General features: G+C 56.2%; 7 protein-coding genes across 7 annotated transcripts; 2 read left to right on the forward strand and 5 right to left on the reverse strand.

Annotated features, from left to right (window-relative positions):
• Positions 1-991: 991 nt before the first annotated feature.
• B0T26DRAFT_752026 (uncharacterized protein) lies at positions 992-2,452 on the reverse strand (the record flags this gene model as incomplete). Its single annotated transcript, XM_060445471.1, has 4 exons — positions 992-1,413; positions 1,570-1,751; positions 1,895-2,220; positions 2,318-2,452. The coding sequence occupies 4 exons, from the start codon at positions 2,450-2,452 to the stop codon at positions 992-994; spliced, it is 1,065 nt and encodes a 354-aa protein (XP_060296838.1).
• A 1,338-nt stretch (positions 2,453-3,790) lies between these two features.
• B0T26DRAFT_676265 (uncharacterized protein) lies at positions 3,791-4,777 on the forward strand (the record flags this gene model as incomplete). Its single annotated transcript, XM_060439958.1, has 3 exons — positions 3,791-3,853; positions 3,923-4,003; positions 4,139-4,777. The coding sequence occupies 3 exons, from the start codon at positions 3,791-3,793 to the stop codon at positions 4,775-4,777; spliced, it is 783 nt and encodes a 260-aa protein (XP_060296839.1).
• A 933-nt stretch (positions 4,778-5,710) lies between these two features.
• B0T26DRAFT_802987 (uncharacterized protein) lies at positions 5,711-9,725 on the reverse strand (the record flags this gene model as incomplete). The annotated part of the gene is made up of 4 exons (XM_060447074.1): positions 5,711-6,747; positions 6,800-7,062; positions 7,129-8,638; positions 8,735-9,725. The coding sequence occupies 4 exons, from the start codon at positions 9,723-9,725 to the stop codon at positions 5,711-5,713; spliced, it is 3,801 nt and encodes a 1,266-aa protein (XP_060296840.1).
• A 2,404-nt stretch (positions 9,726-12,129) lies between these two features.
• On the forward strand, positions 12,130-13,353 carry B0T26DRAFT_752029 (cytochrome P450; the record flags this gene model as incomplete). Its single annotated transcript, XM_060445472.1, has 2 exons — positions 12,130-12,975; positions 13,045-13,353. The coding sequence occupies 2 exons, from the start codon at positions 12,130-12,132 to the stop codon at positions 13,351-13,353; spliced, it is 1,155 nt and encodes a 384-aa protein (XP_060296841.1).
• Positions 13,354-14,062: 709 nt separating this feature from the next.
• Positions 14,063-16,400, reverse strand: B0T26DRAFT_830168 (general substrate transporter). The gene is made up of 5 exons (XM_060447464.1): positions 15,968-16,400; positions 15,403-15,878; positions 14,987-15,324; positions 14,390-14,781; positions 14,063-14,301 (listed from the first exon to the last, which is right to left on the reverse strand). The coding sequence occupies exons 1-5, from the start codon at positions 16,232-16,234 to the stop codon at positions 14,113-14,115; spliced, it is 1,662 nt and encodes a 553-aa protein (XP_060296842.1). The 5' UTR covers positions 16,235-16,400; the 3' UTR covers positions 14,063-14,112.
• A 2,119-nt stretch (positions 16,401-18,519) lies between these two features.
• B0T26DRAFT_741149 (uncharacterized protein) lies at positions 18,520-19,301 on the reverse strand (the record flags this gene model as incomplete). Its single annotated transcript, XM_060443930.1, has 2 exons — positions 18,520-18,971; positions 19,127-19,301. The coding sequence occupies 2 exons, from the start codon at positions 19,299-19,301 to the stop codon at positions 18,520-18,522; spliced, it is 627 nt and encodes a 208-aa protein (XP_060296843.1).
• Positions 19,302-22,113: 2,812 nt separating this feature from the next.
• On the reverse strand, positions 22,114-22,949 carry B0T26DRAFT_676270 (uncharacterized protein; the record flags this gene model as incomplete). The annotated part of the gene is made up of 3 exons (XM_060439959.1): positions 22,114-22,633; positions 22,705-22,787; positions 22,827-22,949. 3 exons carry the CDS (start codon positions 22,947-22,949, stop codon positions 22,114-22,116), a joined length of 726 nt encoding a protein of 241 aa, XP_060296844.1.
• Positions 22,950-25,820: the final 2,871 nt, after the last annotated feature.

Genomic DNA, 25,820 nt, shown 5'->3' on the forward strand with positions numbered 1-25,820 from the left:
TGTTCCACGGGCATACAGAAAGCCTGTCGAGGGGTGTCGAAACCTCTTTGTTCTTATTTCGGGAGAGATTTCGCTGTTTTGCGACACCTTACGCCCCCGGTAAAAAGGGGCAAGCATCCACAACCCCTCGCGCAGCCCTCCGTGAGCCACCATAGCCACTTCTCGGTCAGTTCCAGGCCGTCAGTTCCATGCCGAAGATGGTCAGGCCCGATAGATTGGAGTACTTTGTGTTGCATCTCTGTGGTCTGGTTTGCCTGGCTGTGCCTTATTGTACAACGTGACAGCAGATAGCAGAAAGGCAGCCTCGGCCCCTCGTCGACTTTTCACAAGAATGTGTATGTGATTGAGTGCACATGCAACAACCAAGCTACAATCCTTAGTGCTCCAAGGGGAAGTCGACCTGTTGTGCAACAAACACACTAGGAACAGTGTAAGATGTGTATCTTGGCCGTGCAGCACAGTTTGCTTGCCATCACCAGCACGTCTCGGACGTACGCTTCTGGCAGGGCTCGTCGAACGGGAGAGGTTCACGGTGCACCTCGTTCCATCCTGCGGCCATGTTGGCCGCATTTCGGCTGCAACGCCAATCCTCAAAGCCTCGCACCCGTCAGCACGCCTGGCTGGGACTTGGTGATTCAGCCCAGCACGCACAGCAGCTTGGTGTGGCAGTAGGGCAGACTGGAGGGTGTATAACAGAACACTAACGGGAACGGGTGCGTGCGTGCCTGCGGTGGATTTGAAGAGTGAACTGTTTGCCAGATGCTCGTGTTGCAGTAATTCGGCCACGCTGGTGGCGGTGCAAAGGTTCGATGTCGAGTTGGAAGTCCTTGTCGAGATGAGCGCTCTGGGAGTCGCAAAGGGGTGGTGCGAGTGCGTGCTTTATTCTTAACAAAAGGGCTCTGTAAGTGGGTGTGTTCAGCTTGTAAGCCCCAGCGCAAAGACAATTTCGCCCTAAATTTACCCTACCTCAGGTGTATCTTTCATTCGACCATCACACCAATTCAATCGCCATAACTTCAGCCATGTTAAACACATGCAGTGTCTCCTTTTCGAATAGGCTCCCCACGCCGACGCGGCGGAACCTGCAAGCCGCCTCCTCGTCGGCGACGGGCTCGACAAAGAGCACGCCAAGAACGTCGTAGGCAAACGAGGCCGGGACGCCCCCGCAGTTCTTGCGCGCGGCGATTGCGAGTGCCAGCGTTAGCGTCAGGGTGTTTTCTCCGTCGGTTGCCGGCGACTCGTGTGGCAGATCTGCGCGCTCAAACACGCCCCATCCACTAGCCGTGCCGAGGCTCGTCGTTCGGCTCACTAGCCACCGGCCGGCGATGTTATTGTTGATCGTCTGGTGGCTTTGCAGAGGAGCTCTGGTTTCTGGCGTCTCCTTCCTTAAGCTCCCACTCGGCGTTGTGAGTCCTGCGCGAGTCTCGGTTGCATCAGCCCACGGATGACGACGGGCAGGAGCTTCCCCCTGACTTTGAGGATTGAGTCCTTAGCGGAAATAAGGTCGCAGTTCTCCTTTACGGCGCGCGAGTGCTGCCCAAACCAGTTGACTCCTCCGTCGCCGCCGACCGATGCCCATGACCATGACGGTACGCCACAGGCGCAGGGTCTCGCGGCGGCCGTGTCGGTGGCGTGCCGGCGCAGTCCGTGGTGCATGCCGGCGCAGTCCGTAGTGCATACCGGCGAGCCACAGGCCGGCCAGGTACTGCTGCGGGTTGGTAGTGGTGGTGTTGACCGTGTTGACCATGTTGCTGGCAGAAGGGTTCTTCGCGTCTTACTCTTGCTTGGAGACGATAGCTATATTGCTAAACTCGGCTGCTATACCCCTGCGGCTAGGTGGTCCTTGGCTGGGTAGGACAGCTCCATGCGCGAGTAGGGCGTGATCAAGTCATACTATGCCTGCTGCTTGTCAGCAGAGACGGCGAAGAAGCGCGACTTGAAGCCAACCCGGAATGGAATACTGGATTCGCCGTTATTGTCGTCCTCTTCATTTTCTATGAGTTTGCGGCGGATGAGACCCACGGCGTAATTGCAAATACTCGCAGGCCGCAGTGTCCGGCATTCAAAGTAGACTTCGGAGGGTGTATAATGTACGATGCGCCTGCTCAGAAACCATTCCTGACACACCCGGCCCCTCGACATGAGCTCGCTGTAGTCCGCCTCGGCCAGGTAGCTGACGGCGCTACGCCACGGACGCCTGTAGACATAGATGTAACCCTTCTGGGCGCCGTCGTCGAAATACAAAAGCGCACCAACTTCTTGAACGGCCGTTCAGACGGGCCCGTCAGGAGTCCCAGGAGGTAGCCACGAATCCCACGATGCGGTCACAGAGGCTGACGTAGAGGCGGTTGCAGTCCAAGATGCGATTGTTCTGGCGTCGTATTTCCCGCCAACCCCTAGTCGGATCCAGAGGCCCAAACCTGGGTCCGTAGTCAATCCCGCTGAGCTGCATACCCGTCTGCCGCTCGACGCAGAAACTCGCAGAGCGGCATTCTATCACTCTCTTCTCCTGCTGTGTGGAACAGCTGCCCCGTCTCTTGGAGATCGGAGGGGAGGGTTGGGTGGAAGCTACTAATTAGTGCGGTTATTCAAGGCAAGTCGAGCGGGCACTTACCTGAGGTACCTTATTCCCTCTTTGAACTTCACCAGATGACCAGCTGCTTGTGGCCCAACTTGGAAGGAACGATGCTGCCCGACTCGTGTCAGACGGGTAGGTATGTATGTCCACGTGATGGCACTGGCAGCCACAGGTTTATTAGGCAGGTACGTACGTAGGCTGATGAGGTAGGTAGCACACATTCCGTAGAGAACCCAAAAGCGAGACCCCGCATTCTAGCCTGACACACGACCGACAGCTTGCCTCCCTCTTTCCTCCTCCACCACGCCACACATAAATCTCAACTTGTTTAGGTTCATGGCATGGACTCGCAAAGGCATCTCGCCTGCCTGCAAAGGAGCATGAGGAGGGCCATAGCCCCCGGGATTCTTTTAGGAATAGTGGACACGGCCTTTGACAAATGGACATTCGTCACCATCGTCCGCGCTAGGTCAAGGTCACGCTGAACCTCCTACCTCTCATACTGTGATCCGATTGCCCTTGGTAAGCTTTGTTGAATCTTTCCCGCGCAGCCGATTTGCATTATGAGGTCTCTTGGAAAGTAGCCTAGCCCAACATATGCAGTTATTATGACATAGTTTATTATAGGCATACTCGATATTAATTGGTTAAGGACAAATCCACGGTCAAGTCCTTTAATTTTGTAATATTTTGTCATTTGTGGCTCTTCTATGTTTATCAATACCATATCAGCCTAGTTGCTCGGAATCTATCACCAAGCCGTCCCAATATACGCCAGTAAACTCCCGGCTCTTTAAGAGATTACTTCTTTTCTATTACCTGTAACCTCAACTACTGAGGTTGACAATTCGAGGGGTGGGTGGCGTCAGGTCCAACTAGAGTTTATCCTTTGCGAAAAAGAGGTGTAAGACGAGAATCTAAGAGAGTCGGTTGTTCAAAGAAGACGGGGTTAGGGTTGTTCTCACCTAGGGTTAGGGTGAGCTGAGTTCAATTGGGACAGGACCCACTCTTTGCAGCCGGGCGCCAAGCTGTCAAGTGAGCCAAGTCGGCCCCTCCAGGGCCCCTCTTCATCTCCACCACGAACCCATCAAGCTTTCTTCCACTTGCCCAAGCCTGACCCAGCGCCTTGCCAATCTCTCACTCCGCCCCCCATCGGCCCTTCCCTAACGCCCGCGATTAAGTCATTACCTCCCAACGACGACGATTGCAACCATGGCCGCGAGAGGACCCGCTGTGCTCAAGTTTGTCGGCACCGTGTCGCTAGGCCTCCTGACGGTAAGCTGAACCCCTGCTGTGCTGCTTCCCCGCGGCCGGGCCGCTGCGCTGCGCTGCATTGAATTGCAGTTCAATGCCGCCACCACCATCCCTAGCCGTCATCCGTCCGACCTGCCGGCAACAGCCGTGCTTGCCCACGTCGATGGCAATGTAATGTTGTTGAACGACGGCCGGGAGTAGAGCAACGCACCGTCCGAACATTGCCTGTGTCTCGGAGGAATGAGATGGATGGATGGATGGATGGATGAATAGCTTGGCTGACCCGATGCTTGCAACCGTCCACAGGGCCTATCGTACACGCTGTCGACTCTCACGATCCCGACGCTGCTGGGCCTGCCGTCGGCCAGCGCGGCCGTCGGCGCCTTCGACTCGCTTACCGCGTCCGCTAAGAAGCACCTGCACACGCTGACAACCGTCTCGGCGTCGGCCTTCACGCTCGCCTACCTGCTGTCGCCGCGCGCCGCCCGCCACCCATACCTCATCTACACGTCGATCCTCGTGCTCGGTTCGCGCCTGGCCATCTCCGACCTCGCGGCCCCATACCTATCTCTCGGCCCCGCGCCAGCCTCATCATCATCCTCCTCATCCGCCGCCGCCGCTGCCGCCGCCCGTAAGCAGAAGAAGAACCGCGCCGCTGCCGCTGCTGCTGCAGCCCGCGCGCGCATGGAGGCTAGCTACGAGGTGCTGCACGCGGCCTCGGACGAGGCGGCCAGCGAGGAGGGCACCACGGGCTCGGACGACGCCGCGGAAGCAGACGACGAGACTCTTAACGGCGAGGAGGTGCGCGTCAAGGTCGAGGCCTTCCTCAAGAAGCAGATGGTGCAGACGACGGTAGCCGGGCTGGCGTTCGCCATGGCCGTCGTGGGCATCTGGGGCGACGGCGTCGCGACGCTGTACAAGGAGGCGTTCATCATTGAGCTGTAGAGGTTAAGGTTGTTAACAAGACCTGTCTAAATACACACGCGTTGCCTTTTTTCTCTTTTTTTTTGTGGAGTGCGTTCGAAGGTGGGATGGAATAAGAACATGTCTTCAGACTATTGGGGGACTCTCGGCTCAGACAAAGACAAACGCATCATCAGACGAGAGAGGCGTTATATATATCTGCTTTAACCGGTTCACGCGCGTGAGATTTCCACTCCTCGCTGTCGTCCCCCATCCTTACCTATGCAATCTCTACTCGCTGCTGTCTGTCGAGACTGGACTTGTATTTACCAATAGAGTTGGGTTGCCGAGACGTGTTGCGCGTGTGTGGTAGTACCATCTGATGCCCCGTGATTCACTAGAGACGGCGGTGAGATAACTGAGCAGGAAGAGGCGGTTCTCCGTTGACATAATTGCCGATAGGTTGTGCAGAGAGAAGCATGCCTTGGTCCTCCCGCGATCATCCGAAAGTCCGGTTTACAAGTCGAGCCGAGTATCATGCGAGTATCACATCATATTATTGTTCTCAAGTCACACGAGACTTGGCAGAGCTTCTCTCTGAGCATAATTTCATATATAACAACTCGAGTCTGAGCAAACTTTGGATTCTGCTCGACCTCCTTTTCATCGTAACTAGGTATGCTACTTCCAGATTACATCATACACAGGCCAAGCCAAGTGTGTTTATTTGTTCAACTCTATCGAGGAGCGTCTTCCACCAGTTATATCAAGTCCAAGTCTAGTATTCCTAAACCAGGCCGGCCATAAACAGTCAGATCTCATTTCTACCGTGCCATGCAATAAATGGGTATCTTAAAAAAAAAGCTCGCTCCAAAACCGTCTCCCAAAAAGCCTGAGAAAAGAAAAGAAAAGAAAAGAAACAGAAATTCACATTTCATGGGCCAAACACACCTTGCCCACCAGAAAACTCAAAACTCAAAAATCAAAATCAAAACCTCCATAGTTCTCTCCCCGCCGCGGGATATGGTCATGGGTGCCACTGCCGTTGTCATATTCATTCAGCGACGAGAAGTGGTTGGTGATGTGGCTGTCGAATGCGGCCGTGGATGGCGCCTCAGGAAAGCTGTTTGATGGGTTGTTGTCGTGTTCGTTATCATTCTCATTATAATCGTTGTCATCAACATTTTTGGTGCTGTAGCTTGTCGTCTCGAGACGGTTCGCTAGCGGAGAGAGCTGGTGGTGGTATCGTGCCCCGTGGTCGAAGACGGTCAGTTTCGGGTCAATGTATGCGGGCGCGGCGGACCAGTTCTGGCGCTGTTGTTGCTGCTGCTGCTGCTGCTGATGTTGTTGTTGATGCTGCTGCTGCTGCTGCTGCTGCTGCTGCTGATGTTGTTGTTCTTGTTGATGCTGCCGTTGTTGCTGTTGTTGCTGCAAGTGTTGCTGTCGCAGGCGCCGATGATGGTTATGGTAGCCCTGTGGCGCCGGCATTTGCTGGCTCGCGGCGAGCATTGCGTACCAGTTCCCACTTGCCGGTGCGGTTGGCAAGACGCTGCTAAAAACCACACTTGGTGTCGGGGGCTTCGGGGTCGCAGTCCTGCTCGGTCCACCGGCAGGAGGGCCCCAGGGGCTAGCAGCCCGTTTCATCGTTTGCAAAGTCCCATAATCTGGGGGGAATGAACCGCGGCGGTCGTCGACCGGGGTGGGAACGTCGGGGCTTTCGGGCAGCGAACTAGGCGGGTCCTGTATCGTCAGGGGCGTCGCCTCGGCCTGCACGGCGACGAAGCCGGAGAGAAACGAGTCGAAGCACTCTTTGATGGCCGAGCGCACAATCTCGATCAGGTCGCCGTTACCGTCGGTCTCGGCGCGGGCATCGGGATTGCTGCCGCTGTTCCGCTGCCGGTGGCTGCCGACGTCGGAGACTATGCGGGGCACCAACTCCTGGTCCATGAACCCCCACAGCGAGGTGATCGTGTCCGAGTCGGGCAGCGGGTTCTGCAGGTGGACTTCGTGGTCTAGCTGCGTTAGCTTGGGAGCAGAAAGACGTATGTTTTGCATATCGCTTACAGGGTGACGGGGCCTCGCTGTTTGGGAAGATGACACGGTACAGCTTGTGCCACTTCTGCTCGTCCGTGAGTCCTTTCTGCCTCTTCCTCAGCTCGACCTGCTGCCCTTGGCTGATGCATGTCGGTTCCTGCTCGGGCGGCGCGCTCCTGGGCTCGCAGGCTGGCGTTGCGCGGGCATGCGCATCCCGCGTCGCTTCGTCGGCAAATACGGCAAAGCATCTGTTGCACCTCAGGAGCGGCGCATGGCATCGGTAAACGTGTTCCCTAAGACAAGAGTTAGCCAGGCATGTCAGGGATGGGAAGCATAGATATCGTGTGTGCTCGACTCACTTGACTCTATGCGCTGACCTCCACCCCGGGCCGTGACAGGCCCTATTCTCCCACTTCCTATTTGGATAGCGCTTGAGGAACGGACACGCAAAGAGCTTGAGGCGCCTCTCGAGCAGCGCCCTGGACGACGCATCGCGCTTCTGCCTCTTCTCGCCGTCGTCGCCGTCGCCCCGGTTAGGGCCTGAGCCATCCGCGTCTTCACTGAGGGCCCGCTTCCGTAGGTTCTGCACGTTCTGGGACGCGTTGCCGTTCTGTCGGGGCGGGGGCGGGGACCCGGAGGCAGACGACTCGAAGCTGCCCTCGTTGTTGCCACGAGACTGCTGCCCGCCGCCTGCCTGCAACATCGTGTCCGCCCGCTGCCTGATCAGCGCCACCACGTCCTCCTTGAGCCTGACCAGGATCGCGAGCAGAACGGGGCTGAACGGCACCGGGCTTGCGTCAAAGGCCTCGAGCAGCGACACGTCGGTGTAGTCTGTGAAATCCGACATTGTGTCTTCCGAGTCGCTGACGTCGTAGTTCATTCGTTCTGGCTCCATCAGGTCGCCGAGCGACGTGGCCGGGGTATTTGACCGGAGCGCGGTCGTCTCGCGGGACACGACGGTCGTGGCGGTCTCGGAGGACTGGCGGCCGGCCCTGTCGCGTGCTGAAAGTGAAGGGGTTTCGTGCGTGTCGCTGACGGTCCCGACGGTGGCCTGGCCGACGCTCCTGTTTCCTAGTGACTGGGTTGATGATCTGGTCTTTGACGACCGGGTATCAGACGCGTGCTCGTTGATGATGCTGAGGACGTCGTGGTCCTCTTCAGGTGCGGCACAAGACGCGGTAGCTACATCGGCGGGAATGTCCGGCTGCGCCACCGTCACGTCCCTCCTGACCATTCGCCTGAACCGCCGCTCCTGGGCCCGACTCCCAGCCCGAAGCACCAAGTCCACTTCACCGACTACACCGACTGCGCCGAGGTGCTTCAGAAATGCACTTCCGGGGAGGTGGTCGACGTTTTGTGGGAGGGCTGGAACAGGCGGGAGAGCCTTGGTGTCATCGTCCCACGAGATATCGTAGGGTACCCATGACCTGGTCCGGCTGGGTGGAAAGTTGATATAGGAGGTCGAGGATCTCGGAGAGGCCGTCGACCTGCTAAAGAAAGAGTTTGCTGGAGACTCTGGGCGGATTCGCTTCATCTGTGCCGAAACGTGCTCTGCACCCGCCGTGACTGTCAGCGTTGTCTGGCTCGGAGCTGTTAGGCCTGTGGACGCCGACCAGCGTTTGGTGAAAATCGAGTCGGAAACGGTCCCGGAGCTGGTGGCGATGGTGGTCGATGAGCCTCTCCTTGTCGAGCGAGACTGGTCTATGAGCGGCGGGGAGTTGCACTGGCTCGCCATGGGAGATCGTGAAAAGGGGCTGGGGTCCAGGGTCCGTTGGGGTGCGGATATGACGGCGTCCAGGTTGTACGGGGTGTCAATGGTGCTCCGGCGTTCGGGGTTGGCGAATTGGTCATGTTGAGACTCCTGGATCACTGTAAATCTGTCAGGACTCGCTTTTCGGGTGTCGAAAGGAGCCAACCCGAGCTCGATATTGGTTGCTGAAACAACACAAGAGCGAGCGCACTTACCCCTCATCAGGCTCATTCTAGGATCTTGGACGCCACCCCGCATGGTGGGCGAGAGCCGGTAGTTCTGCTTCTCGGCTGGGATCGGGATGGTGTGGTGCCTCTGGTACTTGAACGGCCGAGTGTCGTCGTAGTCGCCATCTGCCGGCGCTGTCAAGATACTGCCCTCGGCAGACGGCCCTGGAAGGTGCTCAGACGACGGGGTGCATTTGACCTGGTCGGCTGGGTTGTAGATCCAGTCGAAGATGCGGATGCGGTCCTTGGCCGAGGGCTTGCGTTGCAGGCCATCTGAGGAAGAACCGGGGCGGCTCTTGGGCTGCCGCCTGTTGCCAGAGGACATCCTGTCATCGGCGTCGTCGTCGTCGTCGTCGCTGAGATCGATACGGCGCTTTCGGTTGCCTCCAGAAGGGAAAAGCGGCTGTTCCTCGGCGACAGCAGACAAGACGGGGGAGGGGGACCTGGCATCTCCGGACTCGGGGGCAGCAGGAGCAGACTCGGCGCCGAGTTCCTCGGTCGGCACCTCCGTTATCGGTTCAACTGTCTTCTTGGCGACATCCTGGTCGACTGCCGTACTCTCATCGAGGGGATGGATGGAAGATGAGTTTCGCCGGCGCCGCATTCTCTTCGCCGCGGCACTTGCAGCCGAGACAGCTCGACGGAGGCCGGTGGGCGGGGGAGCGGGCGACTCCGAGTCGGACCTGAGCCGGGAAGAGTTGAGGTCGGCGGCGCTTTTTGGGCGGTGAGGGTACGAGTGCGACTTCTTGAAGGGGTCGAGGATGGACCTTGACCACGACGGCTTCAGGTCGGGGACGGTGTCTTGGCCGTGGGTATCCACGCTTTTGTCTGTGCCTTTGCCTGTGCCTGTGCCTGTGCTTGTGCTTGTGCTTGTGCTTGTGCCTGTGCCTGTGCCTGTGCCTGTGCCTGTGCCTGTGCCTGTGCCTGTGCCTGTGCCTGTGCCTGAGCCTGTGCCGGCCAACCGCAGCAACCGGCCCATCTTCGAGGCTTTCGTCGGGCACTCTGTGGCCGGCAACATGATGTGCGCCCAGCTGCAGCGGACTGCGGGAGGGTTCCGGGTAACAGTGGTAGCGCCTGGGCGTTCCGTGAGACGATGTGTTCCAATTCTTGGTATTCGTACGTGGTGGGATGCAGTTGGGCCACGGTGGCACGGGCAATCAATATACAATAAGGTAGACAGACTGCTGGGGCCGGGCTCAGGGGGGGTGCCTGCGTGGTAAAGCGGCCGGAACAAGAATGGAAGATATGCAAGCTTGTCACGCTGTCACCCGTACCTTGAGGGAAAGAAAGCGAAGAAGGCTATGTTGTGGTTAAAGATTTAAATTGGGGCGCCGACTCGACATTTGGCCAAAGAGTCGGCGCAAGGCTGCGCTGCGGCCTCCAAATCGCTACATTGAGCATGAGAAATGCTCCATGCACAATGTTATTTTTCGTCGTTTCAGGCACACGCCAATCCGGTGGGCGCTTCCAGCGGGCAGAGAACGTGGGCCGAGAACGCGGGCGTCGATAAATCCACCCACCCAAGTGGAGGGGGGAACAGGGGCCAGTCGTACCTGGGAGCCTTGGCTGGACATTAGGGCCATTCTGCGCAATGCGCGTTACCGGCGCGCGACACCACCACGATGCATGGAATCATTGAATGCGCCTCGCGCAATCCCGATTCACTGCCCGTTCCTAATACATACAGTACAACACCCGACCTTGACTTGGACTTGCTAGTTAGCACAAGTGTGATCGATAATGAGAAAACGCTAAGAGAAAACGCTAAGTAAAGAATTCACTGATGACGTGAATAAAGGAAAGAAAGAAGCACCAAGACATAGTTCTCAATTGATGAGCAATGCGCTGCACCAGTGCAAACTCGTCATCAAAGACCCGGCATTCTGGGATTCTGATTGATTCACACGCTCCTGCGGGCGGGCGTTCGCGTGGGCCTGGCAGTGCCCCTTTTCGTCGCTAATTTGGGCCTGGCGTTGCGGCTGCGAGCTTCGGCTGGGCAGCCCTTAGCCCCCTGGAATCCTTCCGGGCGCTGCGCGCAGATCACAGGCGCCCACACACGGGCCACCTCAATCCCGATTCGAGAAGCACAGCCTGCCGAGCCCCGTTGTTACCCGCTGGAGCCAGAAGAAATCCACCTGACGGCGCCGGAAGGCCTCGGTGACGTCAATTGCATTGACGGCACCTTTTAGTAATATGATGTTTTGAAGAGTCAGAGCCTCGAATGATCAGTCATGGAGCCAGCTGCAATTGATTCTCAGGCTGTGCATATGGAGGAGTGAGGTCGGTATCCGGGAGTTCAACAACTGTGTATTCTTTCGAAGAATGGTTGTTTTTTCCAAGTTCTGAGGACGAAAGCCCACAGCCCCAAACTCCAGATGGTTCCCTCCTAGTTGCGGGGAAACCCTAACCCTAGTAACACCCTGCGGGCCAGAGTTGAGCGACTAAGGCTTACTATTGGCTGGAGCCAGCTGTGAGTGAGCACTCACCATCCAGCCGCTGTCACGGTGCGCACGTGACAGGGATTGACTCTATTGGCCGTATTGCATTTAGAGTGTGGTCCATGCGCACGCCCACCACGTGCCCTCCACCAACACCTATTTCCCGCACCCTGCGCGCGGTCCCTGTAATAGCTTCCTCTTTTCCTTCCTTTTAGCTTTAAATCCACATTCGTTACTGCCTTCAACCATTGACATCCCTACTGCGTAAGGCGGGCCGTCATAGCCGCCACCAGCTGGCAGCAGCTGAAAATCTTGCGGCCTACCCGGTCACTGTCTGTGTACCCCGTACTCCGTACGGATATTGAGCCGGAAATTCCAACATGAATGCTTGCAACGCCCCGGACTCCAGGCCGGAGCAAGGAGGGGGGCAGCAGCCGATAGCACCAAAACTGCGTTACTTGTGGCTTCGAGCACTACTACATTTTATCGGCATGTAAAACTCCAGTGTTTACGCACCTCGAGGTTACAGAACTAGTTGCTCCAGGTTTCCTTTCCTTTTTAGAAAGGAAAAGGGGAAAGAATGATATTCCACGTCTTACTCCCTTGGCACTTACTCATGTCTTGTTTTTATAGTCCGTGTAAGATTGCTGCCTTCCAAAATCTAACGGCCTATCAGATCAACATCCCCCGGCCGCTGGTCTGTGCATACACGGAACTAACAGGCCCTCGCAGACCAAATAGTTTCCACTTAGCTACTGCGTGGGCTGGTTCTTGCCGATCTCATCCCTGTCCCGGCGCTCTCGGCATTCCGTGCCAAGCCACGCCCCGTGCATGTCGAGATGCCGGGTGGCATTGGTGCTTTAAATGCTCACGCCTCCTGGCCTTCTCTCGACGACATGTCTCCCAAAGTAAACAAATCCACGTCTTCTCCCACCACAGCACCAGATGCTCGTCCCGCTCCTCGCCGCGGCCGCCGCGCTGCTGCTGGCAGTCCTCTACCGCAGGCTGCACTACATGCGCTTCCAGCAGTACGCGCACTTCCCGCAGCATGCCCCATCACTACTGCTCGGCCACCTCGGCGTCGTCGACGCCTTCATACGCAAGGAACCGCCGCGGGGGCACGCCGACGTGGCCTTCACAGCCATGCACGAGGCGCTCGGCCGGCCAGCCGTCTTGCTCGTCGACCTGCGGCCCGTGTCGTCGTGCATGGTGATCGTGTGCAGCCACGAGGTGGCCGAGCAGGTGTTGCGGCCGACGGACCGCTGGCCGCACACGCCGCCGAGAGGCCCCGAGTTCTGGGAGAGCATGAAACCGCTCACCGGGCCGACGTCGATCCTCGCCGCGCACGGCGAGCAGTGGCGCGCGCTGCGCAAGCGCTTCAACCCGGGCTTCGCGCCGCAGCACCTGGTGACGCTCCTCCCGGCCATCCTCGACAAGGTGTCACTCTGCCTCGGCCAGCTCGACACGCACGCGCGCGCTGGGGAAGACTTCTCCCTGCAGCACATGGCTACCAACCTCACCTTGGACATCACCGGCCGCGTCGTGCTCGACTTCGACATGGACGCGCAGACGGCAGCCCCGACGCCCTTCATGCGCGACTTCCGCGCCCTCGTCGAGACGTACACCAGCGACCACCTCGACATACCGTGGTGGTGCACGCCGCGCACGCAGCTGCGCCGCCGCCAGCTGTCCAAGCGCATCTGGACGACTCTCCGCGCCATGGTCCGCGCCCGCCACGCCGACGCCCATGGCCTGCGCGACATCAAAACACTAACCCCCGAGCTGGTCGACGTGACGTGCGACCAGCTCAGCACGTTCCTGTTCGCGGGCCACGACACGACGTCGACGCTGATGGCGTAGGCCATGTACGAGCTGGCGCGCACGCCGCGGGCGCTGGCGGCGGTGCGCGCCGAGCTGGACGAGCTGTTCGGGGCTGACGCGACCCCCGCAGCGGTGCGCGATCGGCTGCTGGCACCCGGCGGCGACGAGCTCGTGCACCGCATAGCCTACACTTTCGCGGTACTCAAGGAGACGCTGTGGCTGTGGCCGCCGGAGTCGACGATGCGCATGACGCGGCCGGGCGACGGGTGGGCGGTGCGCGATCCGGGCACGGGCGAGATGCTCAACCTTGATGGCCTGCTCGTGTACCAGCTTGTGCCCATCATCTAGCGGGATCCGCGCGCGTTTGGGGATACCGCCGACAGGTTCGTGCCGGAGCGCTGGCTGCATCAGGATGGTGAAGAGGAAGAGGCGATCCCCACGGGCGCGTGGCGGGCATTTGAGCGCTGGCCGAGGAACTGCATTGGCCAGGAGCTGGCGACCATTGAGGCGCGTCTTGATTGCTATGGCGGCGCGGCGCTACGACTTCACCAAGATCAGCACGGGCGCGGTGGCGCTCGACGAGGCGGGCGAGCCCGAGCTAGATAGTCTGGGCCAGTGCAAGGTGGTGTCGGACATGTACCAGGTAAGTTTTGGCTGCTGTTTCCGTCGTCGTCTTGTAGTTGGCTTCGGGTCGAGACCGAGTGCTAATCTAGATTTCACGCAGACAAGGGAGATCACGTCCAAGCCGATTGATGGCATCCAAGCCGAAGGATGGCATCCAAGCCGAAGGATGGCATCCAAGCCGAAGGATGGCATCCAAGCCGAAGGATGGCATAAGGATGAAGGTGGCGCTCGTGTGAAGCTACGTCGGCATCTGGCTGGTAACTATCCCCCGATACAGTTTCTGCATCTTGAAGTAGGTAATTAGATTCCATGGGGTAGAAGACGAGAGCAAAGTCATAGAAGTCGACAATGATGGAAAGTTTAAAGGTGCCTAGATGGATTACTAGGAATACATGCAGAGCATTTTCGAGGTCTACCCTCTTCTTGGTATGTTGCGCCCGGGTTCCATCTCACCACTCACTGGCTTCGGCCCAAGTCGTCCATCTACTCGTCGTCGCCGATATGGACGACCGTCTGCTTCCACTTGCGAGCCGGGACCTTGCGGTTGAAGAGGATGTCGATCTCGCGGTAGGACCGGCCCTTCATCTCTGGCAGGTAGATCCAGGCCAAGAGGAAGCAGACAAAACCAGTCGAGGCCCAGACGTAGCCGCACCTGCCGCCAAGGTTTACCCCCTATTCCCACGTTCATGTCAGCGGGTTTGTTTTGTCACATTCTTGCAGAGCTTTGTTGGAAGGAGGGAAGAATCGATTTCACACGTACCGTCGGGTTGAGCATATAAGACCCGAGGAAAATGCAAGGAATGTTGATAATGTAGTACGAGGCGCGTCCGACGCCAGTGGTCAGAGGACGGAGGCGGATGGCCGACGTCTCTCCGATGATGACCCACGAAGCAGGCGCCGGTCCCAGGGTGAAGCCAACAGAGACGATAAGACCCAAGGACGCCTGCGCCAGACTGGCCGACTTGGAAGGGCCGACGGAGGCCGCGACGCCCAGAGCGATCAGGAAGCAGACGTTGATGAGCGAGCCCCAGACGTAGATAGTTCGGCGGCCGAGGTATGTCGTGAGAATCCAGGAAAGCATGACGAAGATGGTTTGCAGGGCCGAAGTGATGAGACCGAGTGCGAACGCAGTTTGCGAATCCATGCCGGCCTCTGTAATTACGCCTCGGGTTAGCACACACACACATACACACACACCACACACACAATCACTCACACACACACACACACTCACACACACACTCACACTCATACACACACTCACACACACACACTCACACTCACACACACACACTCACACTCACACACACACACTCACACTCACACACACACACAAGCCATCAAAACGAAAACTTACGTCTGAAGAAGTAGACGGCCTGGTTCGCGATAAGGTTGCCCGTCAGGTTCTGGGCCGCGTACACGCCGCACACAATGAGCGTGCGGTAGGTGTCGGTGCCGCGGAACAGCTCCAGGAGGCTGGGCTCCTTGATGGACTTCTCGAGGTCAATGGTGCGACGCATCATGGCAACCGACTCGTCGAGATGCTCGAGCCTCGACGCGCGTCCCAGGCGCCGAACCGACTTGGCCGCATCCTCGAGACGCCCTTTTCGGACCAGCCACCAGGGCGACTCGGGAGCCAGGAAGATGAGGACAGCGAGAGGCGTGGGGAACATCCATTGGAGGGCAATAGGGATCCTGTAGACACACACGTCTTATGAGCAAAAGAGACAAGGGAGGTTGTGACGTGACACGGAAAAGAGGTCAATTACTGACCTGTAACACGACGCGTCGGTCCGGCCTTGCAACGCGTAGGTAACGCCGCCGACAAGAATGGACCCGATAGCCCAGAACATCTGCAGCATTTGGGTGGCGGGGGCGCGCAGCTTCATGGGCACGATCTCGCTGCAGTATGCGGGCGCGTTGGCGATGAAGATGCCCCACGGCACGCCCTCGAGCAGCTGGGCAACGAACATGACAGCGAGCGAGTTGGCGAAGTAGAAGACGAAGATGAAGACGTTGAGGAACATGAGCCCGCCGATGGTCGCCCAGCGGTAGCCGATGCGGCTGGTGATGGGGCCGGCGATCAGGACGCCGACGAGCGCGCCCAGAGGCCCGCCGACCTGCAGCGCAGACTGCCACGACGCCTCGATGGCCTTGTTCCCGTCCTTGTCCACGACGCCGTACTCGTCCATGAACTGGTTGTAGGCGACGAAAGCGCCCATGAGGAAGACACAGTACGACTCCATGATCTAACCAACCACAGGTGCGTGTCAGTTATGATTTCATAGAGTTGGGGGAGAGATGCACATCTTGACAATATCAGCGGGCTGCTGCTCACAATGGTAGAGGACATGACCAAGGCCCAGAAGGCAGCCATGGGGTAGGCCCTCACGGCCTGGATGACGCCCATGTCATGCTCGACGTTCTCTGCCTCGATGGCATCGCCCTTGTAGGCGGCAAATCCCGCCTTCTTCTCGTCGAAATCGGGATCGGGGGCATGGGTGACGCCGTGTCCGGACACGGCGTCGGTTTCTGATTGGTGAACGACATTGGGCACCTCCTCCGTTTCCTTCTTCTTCAGCTCTGCGCCTTCCGCCGACGACATGATGTTGAAATTGGCTCGCTAGGTCAGATGTCGTACAGCCTTGCGAGACAGATAATCGAGACAAAATCAGCGGGCAAGAGGGGCACTGCGCAGGTAGAAAGTTGAGAGACAGGTCGGCGGGTTCTCATAGCTTTTTAATTACCCTGTCCACCCGCTGATCTTTCCCCAATATGCTCATAATTATTACGAAGTGGTACCTACCCAGATGGAAGCTTTACTGGAATACCTTACCCGTCACCATTACCACCCGAGGCGGACTGCTCCCGTCTTCTGATAGGTGCGCTTCCACGGGATTAATTATTGACAGCGGGCGGGTGGCCATAGTGTTGCACTGCGAGCCCAAAAGCCGTCCGACGTAACCAACCATCTGAATAGCCGCAATGTGTTTACCACTTTCCACCTATCACGTTCGTCTCGTTCCAGGTTCTCCGCATTGTACCATAGTATTTCTCCAAAAAAAAAAAAAAAAAGCGTAGTAGCGAGGGAAAGCGCTGCAAGGTCGCATTGTACCTATCGTGGAAAGAGCGACGCCTCTGTGACGAGGGGCTTCTCGAGTCGAACTAACAGCATCCGTACGGCCGCTCGCGCGGCGACGACCGGAAATAGTAGGCAGCGCCCTGGTTGGGAGAACGGCCACGCGCTAGCTTCTAATCGGGCATGGCGTTGGGCGATTAGCTACTGCGTTGGAGGATAGCCGTTTCAAGTTTGGAGGAAGAGGGGAACAAGATTCTCGGCCCGATTAGCCACCCACCCAGGGTGGGAGCGCTTCCCCGCATTGCAGGTTACAATCCCAACCCTATCTACCTACCTTATTGAGATAGAGATAAGCGGACGCCCTCGGGAATTTAATACCGAGCAAGAGCTTTTTTGGATTTTCCTAGTTTATCATAGGAAAGTAATAAACGCTACCCATTTTCAACCACAAACATTAACGCGAAAGTGGAATTTAAACAACTTGTCTTGTCGGTGGGGCCTGTATTCTCAATCTTCTAAACAACCTTCCTCGGATGTTATATCTTAGTGTTATATCTTGGCCTCGTTGGACGCGAGCAACACTATATCCACAGTTGACATAATGTTTTGGTCTTCCTGATCTCAACGACTTACTAACGTTCAAATACTTGTCCAACCCATGACCTTTCTAAGTAGCACTGAGCGATTCCGAGCTCCAAGTTTTAAGCTGTGACTAGCCAGGCTAGCAAAAAGGGGGGGTTTTTACTAGGAAAACATTACCAGTTTTTAAACAATCTCAACACCCAGTTTTGCTTCTCCAACCAGCTGTTCCGATCAAAAAAGGAGATCTCTGGATCCACGTCGGCGGCCAGAAGTGAGGAGCATTTATTTTGGCCTAAACCCAACGATCAGGCGATAGAAAAGAGCGACCTTGTTTCCTCGCTGGAGATACATCTGGTAGTTCCCGCTATTGAAGCTGTCAGTTTCTGTCCCGACCTGTGAGAAGGGTAGTGACATCAAGTATGGAAAGCGCAGGTGGTGAACGGCTCCTCGGTCGTCGTAACTCCCAGGAGGGTTAGTACTGTCAAATACAGCCAAGTCAGCAGCAACCTGCTTGTAAGTTTTGCGGGCTCGAAGGCTTAGAGACTCGTTACATCCGACCAATACTCCGTCGCTGTCAACCAGTATCGTACAGGGATTGGGGGCCTTGCTTCTTTGTTTCGCATTGCCACGACGGCCAGCTGTCTCTTCCCAGAATCCGGGGCGTGGAAACGGATTTCGTTGCGGTGGAACAGGTCGGGCGGGAACACGTCGACGATGTTAATATGTCGATAGAACTTGTCCATGTAGATTGTCAGGCCGTTTTGCGGTGGCCTCGATGGTTGCGTACCTGGTTTACCACCGGTTGGGTTCCAAACAAGAGGCGAGAGGCCGTCCGACAAAGACATCCAGATCGGTTTAGTGTCAAATTTAGTAAAGCTGGAAAGCTGGAGATATTTAAGCATGCCCTCGCTATGACCTACACGGACGAAATGCCGAAGGAAGCCATTGGAAGAGCGACTCAGGATGATGGCAAAGTGCGTATCATCCCCTTCTTCACTTTGAATGGGTTTGCATGCCAAAAAGGCATAGTAGAAGTCCTCATAGCCAGGAACCAGTGCTAGCGGTAGTTGGATGTGTAGACCAAAGCTGGTCACCGTAAAGTCGGGCTTCGGGTTGCTGATGCGGAAAGTGTCGACAAACTGCCGGTAGCTGCACGGCTGGTAGATGGCTGCATTGGCAAATTCTTCAGGGGACTCAGCCAGCATGCTGCTTCTCGAACTCCCTCTCTCCTATGTAAAAATACTTTGGTGGTTGGTTAGGCGCATAATCTCGTGCTGGAGGCGTTTGAAGGCGTGGTGACCTTCGCCGTACAGAGTGGGCATATTAACGCCGAACAGGCCCATGAGCGAGTAGGCGCGGTCCTCGGGGCGCGTCGTTATGCTGTTGGCGGCCCAGGAAATCTTCTCGGCTACGGACGCCTGGTACACGTCAACACCGAATAACAGTGCCCTCTCTGCTATCCTTGAGATTTGAGACAACAGCTGTGTCATGTTTGTCTTTCTGCCAACAGGGCGCAAGCCTTGCGCAAAGAACTCGACCTCGGCCGGCGCGAGTAGCTCCTGGAGGGTCCAGCCACGACTGAACCAGGCGCTGGACCCCAGCTCCCACTCGAAAGCGTGTCCGAGCAGGCCTGGGATGCTGCGTACGTCTTCCAGGTAGGCGTAGCACCTGTCCGACTTCTCTACCAGCTGAACATGGAGTTGATGGCCTCGGACAGCTCGGCGCTGCTGCGCTTGTCAATGCAGCACGTGTCGATCCACGCTCAGCTCAAGCTGTCGAGCAGGGCCTGCTTGCAGGTCATTCTGAGCTTCTCGTAGCCGGGCTTGGCCTGCGCACGGTCGGCGGCGCCGGCCATCATGTCATCAAACGTGACTTCATCTTCGAGGTTCGCGGCCCAGCGGTGCGACAAGATGGCGTAGGGCGGCGGCACGCTGCTGATGCACACGTGCAGCGAGATGGAGAGGGTCCACGGGCTGGACGACCTGTCCCAGGCGCAGTGGAGGAGGTGCATCTTAATTTGCCTGATGACAGAATGGGAGTTGCGTGCAGCGTGGTGTGGTTTGTTACGTACAACGGGACGTAGAAAGTGGTATAAAGCGTGCTTGTATGAGGGAAAAGAAAGAGGGTGGGCATAGCCTAGATACCCTACTTTTGTGCTGTATTCGGGTCATCATGGACTAGGCCACAGATGGCTAGTATATGCGCCACCTATGCAGTCCTTCGGCTTCTTCCGATATCATGCTTGGCTTGAATTGAGCTTCAGTGTTGAGGTTGCATCGAGCCTTGCGGTGAAAAGTTGAGCAGAGCTGCGCCGCCAGTTCTTAGATACCTTGGACATACAGACCCTCGGCCAGAGCACGTGAGTGACTTGAAGAGCTGAGAGCTCCCCTTCCTATCTCGGATTTCCATGCATAATCAAGGTATCTTACCTAGGTAGTCTGCCACTAAAAGCATTTCTCTTCGCGTCCGAGGGTACAAAGACCAGAACACTTCTGAAGCACATCCAAAGACCGGAAACACAACATCAAACCCACGAAGTAAGTCCCTACCATCGCTATTCATTCACGAGCAATCAAGCTCACTCAGAATATCAATGGCCGAAAAGAATAAGAGCGCCAACGAGAAGGGCAAAAAGCCCATCCTTTATTTCTTTATCATTATATGAGAAATAACTCGCTGGGCCACTACCTACTTACACGACCACCAATTCAGTCAATTTTATTCGCAGAGCACGGCGGACAACTCGAATCCACGAACCCAACATAGGTCAAATTTCCACGCCTAGCCTGCACAAATCTCCCCTGCCCCGGCAACATCCAAGTATCAGCATGTACCCTAGCGCAAGCCCACCGCCACACGTCCAATCCCTCAACTCTTCACCACCACTATTGCCAACTTCGGTATCATTTCTCTTCGTGGTCGGCGCATTGCGGAAAAACAAGCGACAAGAAGAAGCTAGTTCCGGGTAATACACCTCTGCGCTGCTGCCCGGCGGCGGCGGCGGCGGCGGCGCCCACTCGCTCGCCGTATAGCCTTCATTCTCGACACAAACCTGGCAGCACGCTGCCGCATCACCTATCATCATCCCAGGCACGCTCGCCACCACCACCACCACCGGGTAATACCTCGGAAGCGACGACCAGTCATCCGGCTGCTGCCGCTGTATGACACCCAACCCATGCTTTGCGCGCTCGCCGAGCTGGTTCGTCGGCGCACATTTCGCAGCGTACGTGAACGTGGCCGCGGGCTCGAGAAGAACGATGCTGCGCGACGTCACGTAGGCAACCTACCAAGAGCGGTGCGTCTCGGTCACGGTCGACCGGTGACGCGTGAAGGTCTGGTAGCGGCTGCCGCCGAGAAAGGGAGCTGCCGCCAGCTCGATGGTGGTCGTGCCGACAGTGGTTGTGGATTGGTAGTGTCCAAGTCCAGGTGTGCCATTCGGTGAAGTTGGTGCCGACGTAGGTGTTGTCGCATACAACGGTGCAAGAAAACGTCGTCAAAAGAGTGCTTGTATTAGGAAGAAGAAGAGCGGCCTGTATAGCCTAGGTGCGCTGCTACTTAGATGAAAATGAAGCCTTTGTTCCAAAATGTAGATCAGGCCAAATTTTGGCCGGAAATGGTCAATTACGTCACGTGGCGCACCTTCTTCCGACAGATATAGATGTGGTATGAGTTGATGAACGCGATGACCCTGCGCGAACGCTTTGGAACAACCGGAAACTGGCTGTTAGAGCATGGGGCCTACCAACACTAGTCCTGCAAGACTCGAAGCGGAGGAGTAACATTTAATACTTTGCAATTGCCCAAACTTCTACACAACCGCCGACCTCCGGTAACGGTAAACGTATCCAGTGGCGGTTGACTAAACAAAAGATGGTATCATCTACTGCCCTAGGCATGGCGTTTAAAAGGCATCAGCTGTGTCTTTATATTTGCGATTGTGGGTCTGGCATCTAGCTGAACATTTGGAATCCGTTGATCGAACCAAACGTATGTCTCGCTATGCTCCACCGACGACCTGGTCTTAATTGGAGCTCAAAAGGCCCACAGGCGGCCGAAACATCTATTTCCAATACCTGTTACCCAATCTCTCATGCCCCTGGCTAGGTCTTCCCACGGCTTTCCACATCCTCTAGCCGCTTCAACCATGCCTTCAGCTTCCTCTCGTCGGCTTTCTCAGCGGCTACCAACGCTAGGCCTAGGCCTTTCCGTAATAAGGCAATCCGTTGTGATTCATCGAGCTTGAGGACTGCCTTCCCTTTCGGGGGATTCCCGGGTATATCGACCCATCCGGTCTTTAATTTGTCGGCTTAGTTATGGGGTATAGCCGGGCACTTGAGGTTGGGCATTGTACTAGTCTTGGAGCAGGTGTTAGTACTACGACGGCTCTTGAGCCCGAGGGTTGGCGGTACACCTGAGCGCTGGATTGGCGCGTTGGTTGATGTGTTAGGTCGCGCGAGCTGACTGAGGCGTGGATTGATTGGTGTGTACTGGATCAGGGAGATGGCGGGTGATCCTGTGCAGCCACGCGCTTCATATGCCCTGGGCGAAAACTTTGATCTTGTATGACGGTGGTGAGGTTCGTGGGCCGGCCGGTATGACTCTGCTGGTGCCGTTCAATTGTTTGACTTTTGCTATACCGCGGCAAACGCCTGTGTCAACCTTTATTGTGTATGTGGTGATGGGTATGAGCCATTTTACTTGTGATAAATCTTATTGTGGAAGTCCTTCATTAAGGCAGCAAGTCTTATTGAAGCAGACGAAATATACTATAATATCATCTATCATCTATCTATCAGAGCTAGTAGTGCCAACCTCTTGGTTCAACAGAAACCCGCAGGAGCGGAAGCAGCGGCGGGGGATGTCTTGAATATGCAATCATAGCATCTTTGAAAGACCTCGCTGGTGCCTTTTCCTTTGAGAAAGAGCCCGAGATTGGTCGGGAGGGGAGCAAACTTGGTGGACGTGGCCCGTCGCTCCATCAGCCATTCCATCGCCCGGCCCCTGTCGTTGCCCCAGCTGGCGGGGACCCAGCGCGCAAACGCACCCGAGTAGGCAAACTCGTGCCATGAGCAGTAACTGTCAACGGGATTCATTGGTAGCTCGGCAGGATCGGTTGTGGGGGGGCCGAATCGCACCAAGTTGAAGTCGATAAGGACGATGCGCCTGGCTGGAGAGGGTAGAACTATGACGTTCCGCGGCGCGAGATCCTGGTTTATGATGCCCGCATGGGAAAGCTGGACGTCTGTCTCGACCACGGTGGCGAGCATGTCGAGGCGCTCTGCATCGGGCGGAATGGGCCGGTGGTGTTTCGTGGATTCTCGGCCCGGGCTATTATCCGAGCTACGGGCAGCGTTCTGCATCATTTCCAGCATGGTCTCGCCTTGTAAGTATTCCATGAGGATCATGCGCACCCAGCGTCGTATATTTTGGCGACGAAGCTGACCGACGAGTCGTCGTCGAAGTAGCAGCGCACCAAGCATGGCCCGCCATAGCGCTAGACACGGTCTTCGTTGTCGAACTCGCAAGATTTGACGCTGATCAAGCTTTCGACAGTGAGAACATGCGACTTCTTGCTAGGGGGCGGGGGTGCGTCCACGGGCGGGTGTGACAAGACAATTTCAAGGTGGGGAACGGCCTCCCATCTGTCCCTGTACATTGTCTCTTCTATGTAGCTGGCCGAGAGACGCTTTCGGAAGGGCACCGGGTTGTGACCGGGGCTATGGCCGGGGCCGTGACGGTCGCCATCACTGTCGCCATCTTGGTCTTCTTGGTCGTTGGGGGAAGGCGCTGCGGGTGTATGGGCGTGTATGGCGAGTTAGAACAGAAAGGAAGGGGAAAGGGCCCAGGTATGCAATCAGGATCGACTTGAGGTTGTTCAGTGGATAATTTTTCAGGTAGGCGTGGCCGGGTATTTCATTGATCCCGCTTCGGTGCAGTCACAACCCAGCTGACTTCGGTCGGCCGGTAAGCCCAGGCCAGCAACGCGACGGGACGGGTCAATCAATTACAAGTTGGGTAGGTGCGGTTGCTGAATTGGGGTTGTTTGGGCAGCGAGCGGGCAGGCCAAATGCATCTAAGCGCCCCTGAGCTGTCTGTCTCTTGATTGTTCGCAGTTGGAACTGAAGCAACTGTGCCGGAGAGAAGGTGCAGCTTCACCTTGAGCTCCAAACGAGGAGGAACCAACAGCGTTTTCTCCAAAAGCGAACATGGAAGATGGACGTGAAGGACAACCCTCGTCACCCCGCAGAAAAAGTGACCAGTGCCGTTTCTCTTTCTGTTTCCTCCGTCTCCTCGAAGCTGTTGAGCTGGTTGAAGGGTTCTCTCTCTTCTCAACCTCTCTTCCCACACTCCCTCTCCCGGTCGTACTGTCGTTTCGCTTTGCTTTGTTTCGTTTCTTCTCATAACTCTCCACTTTCGATTATCCTAGAAGATCCTCCTTTTTGTCCTTAATCTCTCTTCTCACCCTTTTCTTCTCGCCACTTTCTCTTCTTTCAATTCTTTTCGCTTTTGTCTGCCGACTGTTTCGTGTTGGTCAGTTCGAGTATAGAAATCCTCTTTGACCAATGATTACTAACAGAGATGTCGCAGACCGTGGTGTCCTAGAGATATGGCGGCTGCAATAATCAGATTGGCCGGACCAATAGATGGTAATAGAGGAGGCGAATATACACAGGCTAGACCTGTAGCTTTTAGCTAGATAGATTTGCTTTGAATTCAACTGACTCGCTAGACGAGATAATGTTGCTTCAAATTTGGTTTTACTTACCAAAAACGTGCTCACTATCCTCCCCAAGTTAAGCGCTGACAAGTATTCAAAGACTAGACATGACTTTACGCTTCTCCGGAGCAGGCGGGCCAGGCGGCACGGGCGTCGCAGCCCCCAAGAACGATTTCGGAAAGCTGAAACGGGGAATCGGGTGGAGTGCGGCACACACAGATGCACAGCTGCGGCGCTAATTACTTAGCCCCTGCCTGGGGAAGCCAATCTAACCAAACCTTAAACTAACCACGGTGCCCGCTGCCGGTTAATTTAGTCAGCTTATAGAAACCCGCGTAACGTAATTGCATAGCGAGTGGCCATGTATAGCGAGTGGCCACTCTCCCCACCCCAATTGAACTTTCGCCCGACACACCAACACTACAAAAAAACTAAAAATACTACTTAAACGAAATGAAGCATAAATACAGCTTGCTCTCTAAGCTATGGAACGCAATAAATCACTAAAGCCTTTTGCAGCTGCAAAACTGTATTCGGTACCCCGAAAAACACTTGAGCGGCGATTAAAGGGAATCTTCCCTCGAGCAAACACTATCGCTAACTCTCGGAATCTCGATCCCCTTGAAGAGTAGGTCATTGTACAAGGCAATTGATAGGGAGGCATGACGAATTGATAGGGAGGCATGACTCTTAGGGAGGCATGAAAATCCCGGTCGTTGATTGGCCCAATTTTTATTATTAGTGCAGGACTCCCCCACCAAAAGCGGTGAAGCCAGTTCGCTTAACATGCCTAAAGCAGTTTTGGGTACGCAGGTCGGGCTCGAGCCCGACTTACAGACTTTAAAAACGGTCGGCATCGAGGGAGGCAACTTTAAAGACTGAAACTCCGGCTCGAGCCCGTGAAGTAAATTAGTAGGTTTTTCGGTTACGTATATAAGTTATAATAATAAGGAAAGAGCGACCCGAAGTTATAATAATAAGGAAAGAGCGACCCGAAGTTATAATTTACAGCCGTCACCTCTATACATCATCACTCAACATCTCCCACTGGCTCCGTCACCTGCGAATGCTGGGTTGTAACCTACGACCGCTGGCGCGGGCGCCTGTCATGTTCCCAGCCCCTATTAAGGCCGACTGGCTTCGTGTCCTGCGCGGGGATGGCATGCTAGCCTGGCTACTCTCTTCCTGGCCCTCCTCCAGCGCCAGCCGAGCCAGCATCGACTTGTTCCGGCTCCCTCGCGGCCGACCCCGTCGACCTTGACTGGCCTGGCTAGCGGGCTGGGACCTCGATTGATCTGGCGCCCGGACTGTAAGCTGCAACGGAATTGCCTCCTTGGTATTCTTAGGCCTGCCACGGAGTTGGTTGCAATCCTTGGGTCGAGGATTCGCCGGTAAGGATTGCGAGATGTGGACTGTCGCAAGTGCCATCGTGAGTGAACCTCCCACTTGGTGAATGCGCCGGCGTCTGTAAGCTTGGCGTAGATCTTGTGCGGGCAAGGGATCCCAAGTTCCGTCGAGACCGAGCAATCATCCGTACAATCACCTAGCGGGGACGGGCGAGGAACCCTCCCCGTCGGCATTGCCTTCCGCGCCAGCCGATACTGTTCAGTAATTAACCCCAGCGCTTTCGACGATATCACCCCCGACAGATTGCCTAAATACTCAGCGCCTGGGCCTCGGTTGCTACGTGCCGTTAGCACCTCATCCGCTGCACAGGCATCAAAAAAATCCCGTTCCTGGTCGACAATCATGTCCTGCATCGCCTCGAAAAGGCGATATAGGTGACTCATGCCATTCAAAAGGTAACTC

Source organism: Lasiosphaeria miniovina, assembly GCF_030549165.1.
Source record: "Lasiosphaeria miniovina strain SMH2392-1A chromosome Unknown B0T26scaffold_4, whole genome shotgun sequence".
In the NCBI taxonomy this organism is placed as follows: Eukaryota; Fungi; Ascomycota; class Sordariomycetes; order Sordariales; family Lasiosphaeriaceae; genus Lasiosphaeria; species Lasiosphaeria miniovina.